Raw genomic sequence first — 20581 nt, forward strand, 5'->3', positions numbered from 1 at the left:
GTCCCGATTCCACTTACTGTGACTATACTCACTCTCTGCAGTCCCAATCCTACTGGTACTTGATCTCCACCAGCAATCCCTGCCCACCAGCTCCACCCAAACACTCCCTGGTCCTTCCCGCACGCAGTTACCCCCTCAAAGCCCTTGGTACCCACTCAGCTAACAACGGTGCCTGGTGCTCAGCTTCAGCGATCCTCCCTTCTGTCAAGGACATCGGTGGCCTCCTTTAAGCTGATGGAGGGGACTTGCCCAAATAGCAATCTTCTGCTCAGGGTTTCGCTGCTCTCAACGAGTCCATGTGGGTTGATATTGGTTGTGTACGCACACGCTTGCTTGTTCGAGACCAGGCAGCACAGTAATCACACTGAATTACACTCCCACCTTGTAGGCTCCAGATCACAAAAGGTTTTAGAGAAATTGTAATCCACACCTCGCATAAAAATACCTCACATGTAACCCGGTAGCCTTCACTGGTGCTCACATACTGTGTGACACATTCGTGCAATGCTTTGAAATACATAGTTCAGATTGACTCGCTTGAGTTTACTTCATGACCCTTGGACTTTGCTACAAACTGCCATGTATGCAAGCTAGTAAAACAACAAGCTATTACTTTATATCCAATGGCCGGTTATTAAATGTTTCTAGCTCCAGCACTTTAAAGGTCAAAAATCCACAGTTAATTAAGCTGTCACACGAAATTTCTGTAGTAAATGCTCATTTGAAATGGTTTAGAGTTAAAGCTTCAAATGCTAACTTGCAGAACAAGAAAAATACATTCTAGGGATGCAGAGATAAGAAGATATTTTACAGTACAGATAAATGAAAAAAAGATCAGATGCTTAGCATAAAAAAGATTTTCCAATTCAAACCTGGGAAAACCCAATAAAAATATTTTGACAGTACTATCTTAGATAACAACAAAGATTTATTTCAAACTAGAAAATCCATTTTCTGCTGCGTATTCATAATTTTGCTTTACCTTCTGCTCGGTGAATCCCTAGGTGATTTGAACCAGAGTAATATCTAAAAAGGAATTCTGCTGACTGTGAGGCACTCAATAGCTATCTCAGAACCACACTGCCTGACAGCCCCAGAGATGTGCTTACACAGACACCAAGCAGCCAGCGGTCATGCTTACTTGCCTTAAAATTCCTTTAAAAAGTATTTGTAACCATTCTACCTGTCAAGTAGTTTATTCTGGATGGTATGGTGTGCTTTTGAAAGCCCCCTCTGTTAAAGTAATAAACATGACCGTCAGTAAATAAAAAGTGCTAGAAGCAGCAATTTACTTGCTCACCAGGAACTTGAGCCAAACTATGAAAGCTGCGAATGAAACCATGCATACAAATCCCTCCTTACACATCTTTCCAGTGAAAATAATAATTTATAAAATCTGAGAAGACGCCAGGTGCCCAGGTTCGGCACACCAACAAGAGCCACAGAAAAGGGAAGGATGCAGGGTTATTCTTGGACAGAGGGAAAAAAAAAATGGCTTGAAAACCTGTGGAGTGCTTATGGCAGGCAAGTGCTAAAGCAGCATTGCTGCACATTGGGATACGGTACCCAGTACACAGACAAAACTAACAATGCCAAAACGGGGAATTCGTTAATAGCGGAAATAAGATTTCAAAGGTAACAAGAAAAGCTACTAACAGAAAGGGCTATTACAAAAATAAGGAAATGAAATACTTTCCACCCTTCCTCTAAAGCTGCCCTAACTTAGAGTAATTCATCGCTGACTCCTTGGTTTGACGGGAGTTTTTCTTGTGTTTCTGCACATACCCACTAAATAACAAATCACTGCTACTTCAGTAAATCTTGGCACCTACCGCCATACCAATATGCCCTGCAGATCCTCCCTCTAAGTTTAAAACCAAAAGCTAAATGAAAGTCCGGAAAATGAGAAATAGGAGTGTCTCAGGGACAGTCGAGGGAAGAGTTCTTGTTAAGGGTGAGGAACTTGTTTCCATTCTCATCAGGCCTTTTCAAAGGACTTGGCTAGTACTATTAGAGTATCAAAAGGTGAGGCCTAAGTGAATACCAAACTTCTGGTGTCTTTGAGCATCTTTACAATTCACTAAGCCCACGTCACCCTAGGACCACCACAGCTGACAGTAAGACAGCCAGGAATATGTTTTCTTGAATGGGAAACACAGCTCTTCAGATAGTATAAATTCCATACAAACTGTAAAACCACATGTAGGACTAACTTCTCCGGTGTCTGAAGCTCTGATGGTACCTTTAGTCTTAATAATTAAACTGTACTGCATTTGTATTTTATTTATTTTCATGAACATGCCTGGCAGTTATTGCTGAAAAAAAGGTGGTGCCGTGACAAAAACTATTACACAGTTTTAATATAATACACAGTTTTAAATTGCTTATACCACTACCTGCATTTAATGCAGCTACTAAATTGCACCTGCAATTTAAAGAAAGTGTCATTGTGAATATTGAAGTTGTCACAGCAACTAAATAGTATCTTGGGAGTTCACTGCTGAAAACCTTACTGAGGCTGTTGGAGCACTTACATTTTTTTAAAAGCATTTAGGTTCACAATATGTCACCAGAGCCTGATAAATTTAATCACAGTAAGCAAAACAACGTCTACAGGATTTATGTTTCACCATTTTTTCTGTAGTTTTATGAGTACCTTGAACCAGAAAGATAAGTATTAGGATTTCAGCAGCCATTAATCTGGTCCTGGATTATTTTACGATGCTGTGAGTGCAGCCCGTCCCACGGTCGCCACGCCAGCACGAGCCTGGTACCTTGGTGGACGTGCTGAACACGCTGCTCCCAGGGCAAGGCACAGCCCCGTGGAACCACGCAAGGCCCATGGCGTGCAGAGAAGATGCCAGGCTGCTCTTTCATCAGCAGTTTGAGCAGAGAGAGGCATTCATTGCCTTTTTGCCTTTTCGTCCCATTCCCTGCACTGGGGCTAGATGGCAGAGAGATTTTCTCATGGCTTAGTTCTCGAGGAGAGCGGTTTCTTGCTCCTGGTTCACTGTGTGCTCAGCAAGCCTCAGAGCCAGTCAGAGTCAGGACAGCTCTGTACCGCCCCTGTAAAGCTGCTGCAGCCCACGCTTAAAACACAGCAGTGAAACACCTCCTCTGTCTCCTCAAATAATAGGGAAATCTGGAGAGAAACAAGCAGCCCAGGATATGGCCAAATTTCAAACTGAGAGGCACAAAGTCATCTAAACTCAGCCTTCCCTCCCCTGACCAGTTTTGCACTGCTCTGCTCCATCAACCTACAGGATCATGGATTCCTTCCCTGTGGCAATCGACTCTGATAACCGCCAAGATAGGGCAAGCTTCAGAGATAACCTGCAAACTAAAAAAGCCCACCACCAAACCCACTAAACAATACAACAGAAAGGACTGTTTCAACATCCGCCAAAACTGAACTTCCTTTCAAATCAGCAAATTTTTTTGGGGGGGTTGTGGGGGCATGGTAAATGTACCACTTCACTTTTTTCCACAGTTTCCACTTACACATTTAAGAGTCCCTGCAGCACAGGTAGAGCTGGAATCGCACTGCAGCAGCGGGGATAAGGCTATGGCAATGCACAACCTGAGATCTCTATCAATGATTTGTGTTTAAGAGATTGCAGATCCTTATCTTGTGGCATTACTTGTAGCAATCAGTCTATTTTGACAGCCAGTCTAGAGGTCCATACACATTGCTGCTCAGAAGCTCAGCAGGTATTGCTAAGATCTGTTTTCAGATAACCCAACTATTTACCTACTCTAAAAAACACATACCAAAGGATGTGCTTTATCTCTTTGCCAGCGGGTTAAAGCTAAAGGCGAACAAAGTGCAATTTGAAGGCGGTGGTGGTGATGGGGGGGGGGGGGGGGGCGGGTAGGGTAGAAGTTAAACTCGAAACCAGCCTCATTTTTCAGCTGGGGAACTGACCACTTCCCAGCCCACACCACACCAGAACCAGCATTATTTATCAAGATGGCGCAACTGCAGGTAAACGAGGCCAATATTTCAATTAAGCTTTATTTCAAGCCCAAGGGACAAACGCTGGCATCACATGACTTTACTGTCAGTGGCGTGCGTACCTACGCTTCAGCCTCAAGCTCACTCAACCATAAAGAGTTGAGAGACTCACACCAGACACTGTTGACAAAACCTGCGTTTTACAATGTGTTACTTCTCCTGCACCTCCACCTGACATTCACGGGTGAAACCTGCCCCATGCTTCGGCAGGCTGGGACCAATATCCCACAACATTTTATCTTGTCGCTGGCGCATTTGCTGACAGGTTCACACCAGGGGCCTTTGTGGGTAGGAACAATGAGGGAGGTGGGCACAGCACAGGAAAATGGGTGGTGACCACCAAGGGCTGGAAAAAAGCCTCTTTCAAAGGAAGGTCTTTGAAAACATTCGTTACACCCCACCCAGCAATTTTCACTACAATATTTCAGTACATAAAAACAACACAGGGAAAATAAACAGCCCACCCTTTATTATGTTGCAGGTTCTCCAACCTCTGAAAAGAGATCAGCAAGCCATAAAGACGCAGAAATCTTCACCAAATGGAGCCATGTAAGAGGTCTGCAAGCATCCACTGAAACCTCCACCACCACCCTTGTTCCCTCACACACTTCCAGGCCCTCTATGTAAGCTGACTCAATTAGACATCTTGATTTCCAGAGTAAAGTAATCAAAATTTAAAATTGTATTGGCTAGTAAATAAACAACAGCGAGAATTTATAGGGATCACCAAGTAAATATATTGCTACAATTTTAAAAATTGCTATATAAGTGAACGGCCCTCCACAATACATTTCAGCTACAATCTCTCTATCTCTGGCTAATTCTGCCAATGAAAACATTAGCTAGAACTAATACTTAAGATAAAAAACAGCTGCAAGACTGAAAAGGAACAATAAAGCAAATCCATAATGAAAGGAGTCTATGAAATCAGCAGATAGTCAAAGAGTGGAGGCCAGCCTTTGACGGTGTGGAGGCCATGCTCTTACACAGGTTTGTCTCCATCGCAGTCAGCAAGGTTTACCAACAGAGCAAAGACTGAGCAGGTGACACCCCCCCACACACACCTACCCTTGGAAACATGAAAAGAGCTCCTCCTTCTCCAGAGGCTCGGGGCTGCTCTGTGATGATGCCTCTACAGCACCCTTACTCCCAAGGTCAGTATATAAAGACAGCTGAGCATCTACAAAGGAAATTTGGCCACTTTGCGTCACTTCGTGTCAAGCGCAGGATCTCTGTGTTGGATGCTCTGAAGACTGCAGTGGTAGCACACACCAACTCTAAATGAAAACATTTTGTCTCCTTTAGAGAACATGCAAAACGATCATTAAAGTTACTTTGCGCCATTGGCTGTAAGTCAGTCATGCCTTGTCCTTCCAAAGTGTCACACCTTACAATACAGTTAAGAAAGCAGCTCTTGCAATAAAATCTTTGTGAAATAATGCCAACCCTTCTTTACTTTCTGGACCTTAATCATTTTAATGTGTGCTCAGTTATGATGAAAGTTAATGGTTTCTCCCGCTCTATCTGGTGGCGATTTGTAGCCGTTCACAGTAAGAAGATGGATGTCCCGGAAGACAGATTGAACAACCATTTCTTTGGCAAGCAAGGAATAATAATTCTTGAGAATAACAATACAGACGCTCTAAATTTTGATCATTGCATGTAACACAGTTTCCTCCATTTCCTGCAACAACGATGAAGTGCAGATCCTGAGAGCCAGCTACGTTTTTCGCCCTCTGGGGTGTGAGTTTTGCCTGTACAAACATCCTGGGACACGGCTCGTTCTTAGTTCCTGCTTTCTTTTCAGGGAGCTGTTATTGTATGCAGTAGCTCTTTAATTGTCCATCTCCTCTTAATTAAGCTATTGGCTAAACTGGAATAGTGATAACTTTGCATGCTGTGATTTTGATTTCTCATTAGCATTCAAGTCTATCGCTAGTTTAAGTTGATAAATACCAAAGATTAGTAGCTTGAGCTGTGATAAATTGTATTTGGTTACTACGAGGGAAACGGATTAAACCAAAGGGTCAGGCTACTTCAGCTACCTGGCCAGAAAACCAGCAGTCACTGCAGCAAAGTTAGGCAATTCCTTTAAATTTACAGCTAAAATCCGTCTGGAGTGATGTAATCTGGGGCAATCAGTGCCTTCTCTACCCACCCACACCCAGCTTCGGCTCCTGGCAAAGACCTGAGGAGCTTTTTCACTGCTGACCTGCCTCTCGGCACCCACTGCTGTGCTGCTGCAGCAGAAGCCAGAGGGACACTGAAACCCCAGTACTCAAGGAGGAAACATTCGTGGCCTCTCTACACTCAACTGCAGTATTTCAAATATTTTAAAAATTAAGGCTTGGTTCTGTCAGGAAATGGCCGCTAGCTCTTCTAATGCGTCGTCCTCAATAATTACTCGCTAAACACAAGCTTCCAAAGGGAACAGGTATAAGGGCAGTCTGCATTGTAATACAAAGTAACTGGATGCAGTTTTTCTTCTCTGGTGTTTCTTGCTTTATTGTTTCCTTTCCTACTACTGCCTACTAACTCCTTAAACTTCTATGTATCTACATCAAAGGATAGTTACTCTAGACAAAAGTAAAAGATGATGATAAATGGGAAGCAGCAAAGAAAGCATTCAGTATGTATACAAAGTTAAATTCACATGGCCACATTTTATCATATTTTCTGGTGTGTACTTCAGAACTATGAATTAACATACCAGTATTTTGCCATTATTCCTGCTGGAGCTTTTATTCTCCTTTAAGTTAAGCAAATAAGGCACACATTCATATATTGGGCCTGATTCTCATCTCCATCATGGTCACATCACCCCAAGAGGGGAAGAGGTGGGAGTCTAATAACTGGAATGAATTCTGTTTATGACAAAGCTCAGTTCTTCGAGAAAAGAAGCTAGATGGTTTTGTTCAATTTGAAACAATTCACAATGGTCAGCTAACTTAACAAGAAACACATTACAACCAGGCAGGTCTTGGACACCTATCAGAACTTCGCATCTGTCAGGGTGTGGTACCTCAATATTTCACTGTTTTGATTCTAACTGTATAGCAGTCCAATTTCTGGCAAGAAAGCCCAAGATACGCAAGCTGAAATGCAGCAGCTGTATCAGTACCTGCAAAAGGGGTCACGAGTTACACAAAAAAGATGGTACTTCCCAAGGCAGGGGTGAGGGTGCTCTCATCTGTTTGGAACTGAGAGCCTCAATAACTACCAGCGTGGTTTTGTAAAATATACCTTGTGCCTTCTTATGGTGGTTCCTGGAAAATGCAATTTTTATTCTCCTTGTTCTTTCCTAAATTATGTAACAATCAACTGAACTTCACAATTGTTCCAAAAATTACTTCTTTGTTGGGAGAAGCAGAAAAGGAAAAAAAGAAAAGCAGCTACACTCACTGCCCAAACTGATTATTTTGGTATTAGAAAACACAACTGGGATGGGTACACAGGACAAAGATGAGGTATGCTGAGAAACAATCGTACCATGACCCTACCCCAAACGCTAGTGCAGAAGAGGGACGATGCAGCCACAAGAGAGTACTATGTACGTGTGTTGATACAAGCTGAATCCAAAAGGTAACACTGCCTCTTGCATTAACATATTCTTTCAAATTTTATTTGTACACCAGTATAGTTAGCTATATTTGTACAAAACATGCTGCTATGGCCAAAAGTAGTTACAAAAAGATTTTTATCCCTTCATGGGGTGGGGGGGAGAGAAAGTCCTTTCATACAGAACACAGAACGTTAATAAATCTTTAACTTTTACTGGGACATCCATATGCTACTGTGAAATACATTTAAGACTAAGAACTATTATAATGTAATGCATAGGGAAAACGACAGTAATAGTTAAAGAGCAAGGCACAGCACAGCTAATGGAGTCAATCTAAACTGTACAAATATGGTTTAACTTGGTGTAACAGAGTTTTTAGTCAATGGTCCATTTATAAAGTAACAAGCCTCAGAGGAATACACTTTATTTACATCCTATTAATTTTATCCCTGATTTTTTTAAAAAATAATCTTATTCAATCTTATTCACAACTGTGCATAACAATCACCAAAACCAACTTCCACTCCCCCCACCCACCCTTATTATCATTTCCTCAATGGACTTCCACCTATTTCTGTTGACCCTCCCACTAGTCTTTTGAAGAAAACTTGAAAAAAAATTGAAAAAAATCTCTAAGGACTCTAAAAGAATAACAGTCACTAGCAGAACCAACCCACATGGGTGAACATTGCAACCACAGTTTCTCCACTTAAAGAGGTCTCATATCTCAGATCATAAAGAATCTAACAGGCAATTTTCTTAAATGATACTAAATGAAGCTTTATTATGTACCAAGAAATGTTTACCACAGCTGAAAAGAGGTTGTTTATAGCTTTAACAAACAAAAACTGGATAAAACCTTTCTGAAAGCACAGTGAGCAAAACAGACCCACAGTGTGACAAGACATAGGAAAGTCCACTGATCTGCTGTATTTTCAACTAAGGTTTGAATCAGAGTGGAGGAAGGGTGCAGGCCTGTGCCTCTGCAGACACAGGGGTTGTATTTGCTATGATTATAGCATGTTTTATTAAAATCCTGAATGAAGACATGTTTCCCTGAAGCTGTGTCTTACTAACAGCTCTGGGAGAAGGATGAAGGACAGCATCAGACCTCGTCAGCCCAGAAAGGAAGAATGCTAACAACTTGTCTAACCTGTAGATCAGAGGTTGCAGGATTCACTTGAATTAATACAATTTGAATCTCAGCATTTCTTTAAAAGAACAATCTGGTTAATTTAAGCAACTTTAAGGGACAGAGAACGCTGCTCTACTGGTCAGTCACATGCACTGTCAAAATATTTGCACAGATTTCATTTTCCACCCTTAAGAATTACTTTCTTACTGCTGATATTTATAGGTCTGAATTTATTTTGGGCACGTAGGTGCGCCAAGCCAATACCATTTGACTCCCAGCCTGTGTTTTATATTCTGAAAATTCTCCTACCCAGCAGGTCTTGCATCACTAACATGTTCTGTGCAGAAACAAGGTGCAACTTCAAACCAAACATTTAACGTAAGATGTTAGGCTGAGCAGGAAAAAATACAGAATTACAAACTGGAGTCTGGCCAGAGGGGACAGGACAGACAGAGAAACAAGCAAGATAAGCTATGGGGCTTGGGGAGACACCCCCCCGCCCCGCAACACCACCACCACCCCCTCCCCCGTGCCCTGCTTCCCAGAAAATACAGTGTTTGTGTCTACTCTAGTGAATGTTGTTTCTCCTTACGTCTTACATATGTAGCAGCTACAGCAAGTCATTACTTAAGTGCTTTTGGAATTACACTGTTCACTAGTTCTCACCGTCACACAAATTTGCGGGGCAGGAACATTTCTATAGGCGTGTTGCTCTGGACAGTAAACATTGCAGGCTGGCTATGGTCAGCGCCGCGAAGGCTGTCACTGTGTGACCTCCCCCCAGTGTTTATATGGGAAGAACTGGGTGCCAGGGAGCATACCCTGCCATTTAGGGTTGACTCCAAACAGATTTATAAAGCAAGTCTCAAGGCATGTGTTTCCCATGGTTTTGGGAGCTGCAGCTATTTAAATTATCATCTTGAAATGTTAAACTCCTCACTTCCTCGTTTTAGCAGTAAAACCAAAACAGCAACAAAATGACTGGGAAAAACATCCTTGACACGGGGAGTGGGATGTCCCATGCCTGACCCACCAGACTAACTCAGAACAGGGATCCAGTACTGATACTCATCCCCAAACACAGACAGGGAACCCAAGCACATGAAGGACAGCAAAAAACATCTGAAACTCCATCCAAACAATGGTACTTGCGGTACAGAGGAAGAGGACACAAGTGGGGACACAACGGATTCCAGGATGAAGGATTAGCCTGCAGCACTACAAAGGCAGTCTCCCCTTCCCAAGTCCTCTTTGGGGGGGATGACATCACATCTGTCCCAGGGACACATTCTCACCTCACTAGATTAACTTAAACAGAGTTATCGTGACTTGCATGGATCAGAATACAGCTCTTCAAAATAAGTTTTATTTTATGTTTTCTTGTCTTGCATCAAAGCCAATAAACAGGAAATGCTTTGCTCTCGGATCCTCCTGGGACGTGTCACACTCTTTACACCAGACCAGCTACTACTAGGCAGTGACTGGCATGAGAAAGTACATCCAAATTTCTGCATCAGCTCTATTACATGGCTACCAAGAGTGAAGGATAAAGATTTAAAAAAAGAAAGTAGGTAGAAACAACGGTTTTGGGGGAAGTTTAAACCAAGCAAGGGGTTTGCATGGAAAAAGTAACTCTTTCTACAAGTCTACTACAAAAAACAATGCAAGTTTCAGATAATTCCATAGGCCAAGAAAGAATGAATGTCTAGCTAGTCTATGATATAGATGTTTCAATGTCTCAAAAGAATTATATTTCATTACAGATAAATTAAAAAAATTATTGAAGAGCCTTCGAACTGGATAACACTTTAAGGAAAGCCAGAAGGGCCACTAACCGAGCTTCATTAAATGATGTTCTTTACCACACAGAGGCCCAAAGCATGGCTAGAACTGGAAATCAGATTTTTATCAGACCATCTCTGGAGGAAGTAGATAACACAATTAAAAAAATGGGAGAAAGATTTGGGAGTGCCGTCAGCAGATTTAGGGAGAGGAAAGGGAAAGCAGACGACGAAAAAAAAAAAAATCCCATGGGTATAGAAAGACTTCAAGAGCGTGGAAATTATTTCCAAGTGTAGACCTAGAATTCGATAAAGACAGAAGCGGAGAACTTTTCACCCTAAGCGTCTTGTTCCACACAGGGTAAAAGGTGCAAGTGTGGCTGAAATACAGGAACATCTGGACTCTGTTCAAAGTCCCAGTTATGCGAGCACTGATCATCTTAATTAACCAAGCTTTGAAAACAGTCAGAAGGACAAAGACTAATTCTGTTTAACTCCATGAATAACAATTTTAAGAACAAAAGGGACCAGCCAGCCCAATAGCTTCATCAGTCTGATATATCACGACTTAATAAATCAGAAGTGGTCCTGAAGAAGGAGCCACTTCTCACCCCCACAATGATGCTGCAAAGAAGAAGTTACTGCGTAAGAACTTTATAGAAAGGATAAAAATAAACCTTCTATTAAGCAGCACCTTCATATAAACATACACGATTACAACTGTGCAGACACAAACCAGTCAAAAAAAATAATACCTAGAATAAACCTTACATCAGGATCTATTTTCTGTTCACTCAAATATTTTCCCCTATGCTGCTGCCCCACCAGCTTGCACTGCCCTCACCCACGCGAGGCTGCCATGACTCTGGGCTCAGCAAGCCCCATGTTAGCCCTTGCACATTTGAGACCACTCCCAGCTCTTCTCAGAAAGGTACATGCTCTCCTAACGAGGACAACCCTCCCTCGAAGCAGGGACAATTCCATTTACCAAAAAGCCTTTTTCACTGTCTTTTCCAATTTTGGCCTGAATAAACTTTTTCACAGCTGTCTGTCCAAACATCTCAGGTCTTAGATGCTTTACCTCTGGTCTGACTGCTCGCCTAAACTACCTAAAATGGGTCATTTTCTAGTGTGCTTCTGACACATGGCAGGCCAGGCGGTCTTGAGCATTTGCAACCTCCTCCCTGAAGATGGATGGAGAGTTCAAACAAGAGCTTAGTCTAAGACCAGCCATTCTCAGGATTTTATTCTGCAGTAGTGTGCATGTCCATGTGTATCTTACATGGGAGTTTTCAGCAAAAACCATTTTCCTAAAGCTCTCAATGTTTCATGCTGCTGTTTTCATGAGGTTTGCGGTCTACCTCTCTAATTCACTCTCATCAGGGAATAGAGGACCATTTTCTGCAGTGAAATTGTTTTGTCCAACATCCATTTGTACCTACATAATCACAAATATGTATGTAAATATGGCATATGTAAATATGGTATGTAAAAACAGCAGAGCTACCCCTATATCTACTTTTACATGGGCGTTCACACTGTGGCCTTTGTTTCTAAACAAGCAGCAATTTTGCTGCTTCATTTTGTTCGCCAACGTTTTTGTTAACCAGTACATGAGTGAACATGGTGCCAACGCATTACATTGCTTTGCTATCCAGCTGTGGAGATACAGCTTTGATGTTACCCATTGAAGTTTTACTTCATTGAAACTTTGTTAAACACACCATGAAGAGTATCAGGTTGTGCATCTCATCCTGCCTGTCAATTCTGGAGTGCCACTGCTACTCTACACTGGCAAGCAGACGTCTGCCACCATGCTTTCAGGTGAGTGCCATAAATTTGGGTTGATGTCAGTAAACTAAAATTTAGGCTTTCTTCCAATACAGCATTACTATTACCCCACTGTATTGATATCTAATTATTATGCCACTAAACGCATCTTTGAAGGCAACTTTCACCCATTCGAACAGTATTGCTAAAGAACTTACTATCTGTTCTGCTATAAGAACGTTCTTAATAACACAGCACACTTTTTTTCCTAAACACTTTGAAGCTGCGGAGTGAATAAGGCATGACACAGAATGGATGTAACACAGAAGCAAAGCTCGAAGTATTGTAACATTTTAAATGTAAAACAACAGCGTTCAGCCACAGTAAATAGTAAAGCATTTCAGAACAATACAGACCCATATCACTTACAAGATTAACAAAAAGGTTTTTGTCAGATACAAGTACTTTAGAAAGTTCACATGTGATATTTTCTCCTACGCTACACATGAAAAAATTCAAGATATTAATGCACAATAAAATATTAGCTGATAATATATATAAATATATAAATAAAATAAAATAAGGGGTTGCCCAACCAGGAGCAGCAAGACTGGGTACTCTAGCCAATACTCTGTACAGCCACGCACACAGAAAGAGTTTCCCCAGCTCTCAGGGTGCCCTTTGTCTTATTTTGGGGGCAAGGAGAAGGACTTTGTGTGCCTTCCCACATTGTCCAGACCAAAAAAGCCCAGGCTTCCCAAGGATTACAGCCATTGCAGCCACACAGCAAAACACCAATTGGCAGCAATAGCTGGAGAATGAGCACTGGAGAAAGGGCAGTTTTTTGAAAGGACGGTCAGAGGCAAACCATTTAGGAATGTGATTACAGAGGGTAACTGTCCTTGACATTTGCAAACTGGCAAGCGCTGTACACCAGCGTCCAGGCTGCAAACATAGAATACTGCAGCTAGAGTTTAGTTGTTCCCTGTTTAGTCATTCACAACTGAATGCCTTTAAATGAACACTTTTATGAACCACAAATGTACCAACAAGCATGTCCAGCTGTCTTACAAGAAACCAATCATCCTTCAAGTACCCTATGGCTAATGTTTTACCCTGGACGCTGGCTTCCCATCATAAAAGCAATCTGAATTCCAAGCATTTGAAAAATGATGACTCAATTTCAAGACAGATAAGACTGGGTTATGAGGAAATTACAAGTCTTAAATGTTTGTGCATGTATATTTACATTTATATATGCACACATTAGAAATATCATACGCACACATAGACACATGGGACTGAGAAGTCTGTACATTATTGTTCCCCTGAGTTTTTGTCAGCAACCGGGACATGACTTCAAACTTCTCTATTTTAGAGTTAAAAAGAAAAGAAAAAGCTGCAGACAGACAGAGAGACAGAAAGGAAAGTATGAGTCTCACCTAAACACATGACTGCAAGGACTAAGGCTTTCATGGTAAATACCATGTAACTCATGCTAGGAGTTACCAGTGGTGCAAATGAGATAAACCATTTCCTCAGTTTTCATCATTAATAGATACATTCCTCAAGTTGGGATGGATAAAATTATACCAATAACCACACTTCAAGCTGTGTACATGCTTCGCCTTGGCAATAATGTAGTACAGAAAAATAAGGGAAAAAAAAATAATAGTAGTTATCCTTCAGGAAGTTACTCCTGCCGAGATTTAGCATACCCATAATTTTATTGCTCTAAGCCTCCACTGAAAAGGCCCTTGCTAGCATGGCAAGGGGGAGAAGACAATAAAAACCAGAGGACAGAAGTAGGTTACAAGTGCTAGCAAACATTATCCATTTAAACTGCTAATGGCAAGCTCTGCTGTTATATTTTTATCATTGCCTTTCTGTAAATTACTTGTTATCAGTGATAATTTAGCTTTTATTTCATTATCTGGCACAGCAGACAAAAGGAAAACAGGTTTGTTTTATAGCAGCTCCAGCACTTGCTCTGTCCATTAACATGGACAGACAAAGGTAAATTAAAGCTCTTAGACCACATTTTCAGCATATGCGGTACTGAAACCTCTGTATCTAACCGATACGTGTTTCTAAAGGAGAACAGAGCGCATGTTAATGCTTTTATGGTCCCCACACAGTTAATGGAAGTTTTCATATTTCATATTTTTTCCCCACTCAGTTCTATCTGCCTCCAAAACCATCTCAGGGCAATCAGGGGAGAGTTCTTAGGGAAGAATCAATATTTTAAACAAGGAAATTACTACAGTTCAGTCATCTAAAGAGTGAAATAACATTTTCCTTCCTTCCAGTTTTCTTAAGACCACAAAACCACAGAGAAGTTGTATTTGATTAAAATATTAAATATGCATAAAGAACTCTTAGAGAATGTTACGTTGTTCCAATGCTCATCATCATCCATTTTTTAGGCATGTTTTCAGCTATTCTACTTACTTCAGTACAGGTAAACTGATTGCTTTATAACTTTCATCTAAAATAATAAACTTATTTATAGAAGCTAATGTAACACAGCTGTTCTGGGCAAATGGTGGCCTTTCCATTTAAGCGATAGTATAATGGCATTGATTACAAACAATTTTGCAAGAAAACCAACAAAATATTACCAACTGCTCTAAAAGTGCAACTAATAGCCATTAGTAATGGCCATTCTCCTAAGTAATAAAGTAATTTCTGTTCTTGCATGAAATACCCTTTCACCTTTACTTAACAAGAAAGCTGTATTAGTAAACCAGAATTTCAGTCTGAAGTGACAGCCAGATGTTCTGGCTTGCTTCAAAGGCTGCCTGTGCTATCATTAAAAAAAAATAAATTCAAAATTCTGTAATTCTAGATATTTGGGATAGTTTTAGTTTGTGATATACAAACCACATAAAAGAATTCTATGTCAAAGGCAACAAATAATGTAATTACTGGTTGTTCAGTCTGAAATTGCCACCACAACCCAAGCATAAACATTTATTAACATATAATGCAAAATTAAAAGCTAGTGATGACATATTTCAAAGAAAGAATATTCTACTTTGTAAAGCAAAATTGAAGAGTTCTGCTACCATAAATTCTTTAATGACTATTCAGTTTTGTTACAAATTACCCACTGATACTGTCAAATGCCACTTCATTTTCTAATAAAAACTTTATTTTTCTTAGAATTAAGTTTTTTAAAAGCCTGAGATAAATTTAGTTTAGTTTTTATGTCCCTTCAGCAATCATTGCATGACCAATTACAAACAAATTTTACTGCTGGGGCAGGTCACATTGATGAAAATAGATTAATATTAAAGCACATGGAAATTTGGAAGAGCAAGAAAATACTTCTTGGACTACCACCAAGGCAATTTCAAAGCACAAACATGAATATAATTTAATCATTTCCTTACAAGCAAGCTTGGCTACAGGGCTCCCAAAGTAATGATAAAAATGAAGTCACAGAGAATGTATTTTAAGAGGACCTTTACTGAGATGGGGGAGGAGGCAGAACATGGTAGTTGAATATTTTTAACCAGCTTTCCACAGATGAGTCTAAATCAAGCTCTTGCGATTCTTCCTTGTCATAACCCACTACAGAGGTCAAAGGCTGAAGCTTTCCCAGAGGTTCACTGTGCATAACAAACACTAAAAGTTCCCCAAATTTAGTTTATATATAACAGCAAGTGTGCTGTGGTCATTTACGGCCCATACAGTCCCATTAGGATTGAGCAGGGCATAAACAGGGCAGGCAAAAGCGTGAAATCTCAGCATTTTCAATTAATTTCTTTATTCATGCCTGCAAAAGTTAGTGCTTCTTAAAACTCTATAAAATGTGCTATGAAAAGATGACAAAACAAATCCTTTACTGCTAACATAGAGATACTTTGTCATAAATAGTGTGTATTTACATATATAGTCATCTATCACTAAGCATTACAAAGGGACTTGGGGGGGGTTGTGGTTTGTTTGTTTGGTTGGTTTTGGTTTTTTGTTTTGTTTTGAGCAGAGGTCTAATGAAGAATTTGAGTAACCTGAGATGATGGGCTCTGCAAGTTGGACCGAGGAGCAAGTTCAATACCCTACAGCTAACCCAGGGCAATCCCGGGGACATACAGTCGGTGGGAGCTTGGCCGCTCTGCCAAAGCTGAAAACTCTGGCTCTTACACTAGGCGTCTGACCTGTATGCTATTTCATGCCTATAAATTATCTTGAAACAACAGCAGGGACATTGGTAGAAAAGGGAAGGCTGTTGAATAAGTGTGCTGAACTGTCTAGGAAATCATCATTCCAACCGCAGTTGGGACTTGCTCTTCTAAAACTGACCCTGATCAACCAATAAAATAAAACAAACAACAAAAAGAAATACTTAAAAAAAAATAAGAATTGATATACTGGAGATTATTCCAGCAGGAGCTAACAGAATGATCAAAAAGGCAAAAAGAAACTATTGAGTTTCACGAGACATTGTCGTCTCATCAGCAAACTCAGTTCAAGGAGATGTTTCTGCCCCAAGCTGTTCATACAGCACTGGGGAAGAACAGAGGAACGTTAATGATGCCTTTGCACATACTGCACAGCCTGACCAGGACCAGGTCAAAGGGCCTGAGGAAGCCGGTCTCCTGCTCCACCAGCCGCCCACCACCCCAACATTCACTGTAGGTAGGCAGGTGCTGCAGAATCCGTCATCAAACACTTGAAGGTAAAGTCTTCACAGCAGCGTGCGAATGAGAATCTAGCTTCAGCTGGTTTTGTGAATGCAGCTGGTACCTGTAAACCCATCCTTTTCACACTCAGGCCATCTCTGACGTTACTGTGCCCTACAAATATCCACAACTTGTTTGGCATGTGATGATGTTTCAAAAACAAGAACAGCATTGTAATTATGGTTTTGCTTTGTATATAAGTAGTGGTAGCCACAAAATATATTTAAGTCTATTTGCTGTATATGCAATTCTATCTAGCACATAAACATCCCTCTCCTAAGCAGAGTCTATTTGCCCACATTAACCACCCTGGTGCCCCCCCCCCCCCCCCCCCCCCCCCGCCCCAGCTTTTTGGAGCGCACATAACCACCTTCTCTCCTCATCACTCCGTCTATACTAGCACTCCCCTGTCTGTCAGTGCCTCAGTCTTACTGCAACATCTTACAAGTCTCCACCACAGACTTTACACTTTCCAAATAACAACAGATGTATAGAAGAGTTGCAGCATCAGCATACGCTAAATGCCCTCAGTTCCCCAGTAAAGTCACCCTACAGGAAGCAAATGTAAATTACTGCCTTCCATACACAAGGCATGATCCTGGGGACCTTGTTATTAAATCATTAACCTTCACCTTTCATTTTACCGATGTTTCCAGTATTCAAATGTTGCTTGAAATAGACTATATTACTATTTCCCCATGTCCCAATTTGTTGCCAAGTGTTTCACACCACTGATTGAACAGCGACAAACAAATGAGAGTACCAAGTTTTAAGCAACAAGAAAGCAGTTCAGTAATTACTGCAAAAGTTAACAACAGGGCCCCCATAATCTTTGCAAAAATCTGTTTGTTCAGGATTCCTACTCAATCCCTAAAACAAGACTTTCAAAGAGCCCTAAATGCTGTTTTCTCTGCCTTCCAAGGCTATAACTCTGCACCCTACTAACGCTCCAGTTTATCAGGAGATGATGCTAGCCATGGCTAGTATCTTATCTCTGTAATCCCCCAGTGTTAGGCCAAGGCTAAAGTGGTGCTAAGGGTACCTAAAATGTATTTTTTTCCACAGCAAAGCACATGTCATTTAGAGAAAAGGCGGAATAACTGGTGCGGAATAATTATGGTTGCTAGTAGCAAAAGTTTATTTTCCTGCAAAACAAGCAAAGCAGAAGCAACAAAATACTTATTTCCTAAGAGTCCTTATTAACCATCAGATTAAAAGCTGATTCATACACATATTAACAATAGATATACAATGATGAGACAGACTGCTCAAAAAGCATGTATGGCCACTGAAATCAGCAGGAGGGTTTTTTGCTGGTGATTTGGATAGAGCAGGGGTCCTTAAACTTTGTAACCAGGGGGCCCGCGCGCGGATGAAGCGGCAGGCAGCCATCTGCGGCTGCTTGGTCTCCCCCCCCAACCCCCGGCGGGGTGTGTGTGTGTGTGTGGAGGGATGTGTGTCTGTAAATACCGGGGCCGGATTGAGGACCCTGGGGGGCCGTAGTTTGAGGACCCCTGGGATAGAGTGAAAGTAAAGGTGGTTTGCCCCTTCTTTAACACTTTATACCCTCTTGGAGTATCCTCAGCTGCAAAGGAATACACAGGAATAGCCCTTGTGGGCCACGTGAGAGGCTGATGTAGCCAGCATCTTCCTATCAGCCCATTTTGATCAGCAGGCATGAAGAGAAGGACACAGAAAGCAGGGTGATGCTTCCCCCAAAACTTTCTCCCAGCCTCCATCCATTTGTCTACAGACCTTCACCTGTGCACCACCCCCAAGAAAGTCAGTTCAGTCAAAGCCCTAGTGGCTACAGATGCTTTCAATGACTGAAGTGTAGCATATACCCAAGCCTCGGCAAAAGCCTTTGGAAACCAAATGCTGTGGTAGGCCAGCATGCCATTCAGAGCTGAAACCGCTCATCAGCTTTCTTCACAGCTCATGGTCCAGTCCTGCCAGCCCTCCCATGTAGCAGGTAATCTACAGCGGTGCCCTCAGGAGAAATTCATGCTGCTGAACAGGACTCCACAGAAGGGTCAGTGCCCCCTTGTCCCTTCTCAGCGCCCATGTTGCATACACCACCACCACCCAAAAGAGGACCTCACTCAGCCTGCAGGAGCACTAGCACCAGCAAAAGTGAAGTGTACCTCTTGTACCCTGTTACAACTCTCATTGCACTCAGCTTTTCTTTGCCTTTGCTTCAAAAATGTCCCCATCCTTACTCATTAAAAGAAACAGCATTTTTTTTTTTCTTTCTTCTGTTTAGAAAAAGGTAAGTGTGAAAGCTGTAATCGTTCTTTTGGGGACTTTTGTGTTGACATTTCAGAAAGGTGTGTTTTAATAAGTTTTTATTCCACCCGCCTCCCCCTCCTCCCCAGTCATTCCCTAGCCCTTTGAAAAATGCAAACGAAAACCAATGCACCCTAAGTGACGGTAACGTTTCTCTATTCACTTCTGCTTGATCTGGCAGATTTGACAACCAGAGAGCTTTTCAGATCTCTAATTTTTGTAGTATAGCTTAGACTACACTTCCTCATCATAGCATATGCTAGGTTTTAATGTTAATTTTACAGTTCTTTCATTTCACTTTTTCAAACCACATCCATTTAAATTTTTTAAGCATACTTAAACATACAAAGGTACTAATTGTTATTAGACCTATCCTCCAAGAGGCTAAGTATACTGAATTACTACTTCAGACGGTAGGAGAAGCTGTTCCAAAACTCCCAAGGTCCTCAGTACTTAGAGACACCAGATGTATAGCATATAATAAAATTGTTATTACACACCTACAGCATTCCATCATGTGCACAGGTCCCCAGTTACAGCATACAAGTCACAATATTGCATGAGACGTGGCACGTTTTGTGGTGATGTCACAGGTTTGGCTTTCCCTGCTGACAGACTACAGCCTCAGGGCAAGTTTCATTACAAAAAATAAAATTATAAGAAGAAAATAAAATAAAATCAATATCAGCAACTCTTTCTCAACTGTGATACCCATATGAGGAGTATCTAAACAAAATCAGGACTACGTTCCGTTCCCCCTCTGCACACCAGCGATGAAGAGGTTCATGAAAAACGCTCTCATGCTCCTTGAAGCTGTAGGTGTAACCCCATTTCTGGTGTTTCCAGTTAGTCTTTACACAGTCTCTTCCTTAGATAAGTTTATTCTTGCTCCTGTAAAAGTTCAGCCTGAGAAACACTGAGTAAAATCTTCAGCTTCAGGAAGGGGCAGGCATGTAGGGCTGAAAACACCCAGTGTCAGGCAGCTGCTCCCTTCTGCCTTTATCTGTGAGCACAGGCATTTTGAAAGCGCGTATCTGCCCTAACACATCCTTCAAAGGAGAGCGGTATCTCACCGCACCAAAAGCCGAGTGACGGAGGCTGCTATACCCTTCAGAGATATCCATCGTTCCCCTCCTGTGGTGAGACACATGTGGATTGGCGATCAGCGTCCCGAACAGCGGCTCACATGAAGCTCGAGATGCGGCCACGTACTCAGCCACACAAGCAACGCAGGGTGTTCCCCAGCTTCAAAAGTAGATTACTGCGTACAGTTACACGCTTGTTTACTTGACGAGATCCATATTTAGAAATGTATACAACTGTACAATCCCAAGCTGGTTTTTC

General features: G+C 41.5%; 1 protein-coding gene across 8 annotated transcripts in view; it reads right to left on the bottom strand.

The window, feature by feature from the left end:
- Window positions 1-20581, bottom strand: part of EPAS1 (endothelial PAS domain protein 1) — a 116085-nt gene that overhangs the window by 40731 nt on the left and 54773 nt on the right. The window contains exon 1 of one of the 8 annotated variants that reach the window (XM_055726166.1): window positions 19738-20390. The exons of 6 other annotated variants lie outside the window; for them this stretch is intronic. Coding sequence is in view for 1 of the 2 variants with exons in the window: in XM_014277589.3 (XP_014133064.2) it covers window positions 19738-19754 (17 nt within the window). In the remaining variant the exon portion in view is untranslated. Of the gene's footprint in view, window positions 1-19737; window positions 20391-20581 lie in introns of those variants that run through there. One more of the 8 variants, XM_014277589.3, reaches the window with a different exon arrangement.

This window comes from Falco cherrug, chromosome 13 (genome assembly GCF_023634085.1).
Source record: "Falco cherrug isolate bFalChe1 chromosome 13, bFalChe1.pri, whole genome shotgun sequence".
Lineage (NCBI taxonomy): Eukaryota > Metazoa > Chordata > Aves > Falconiformes > Falconidae > Falco > Falco cherrug.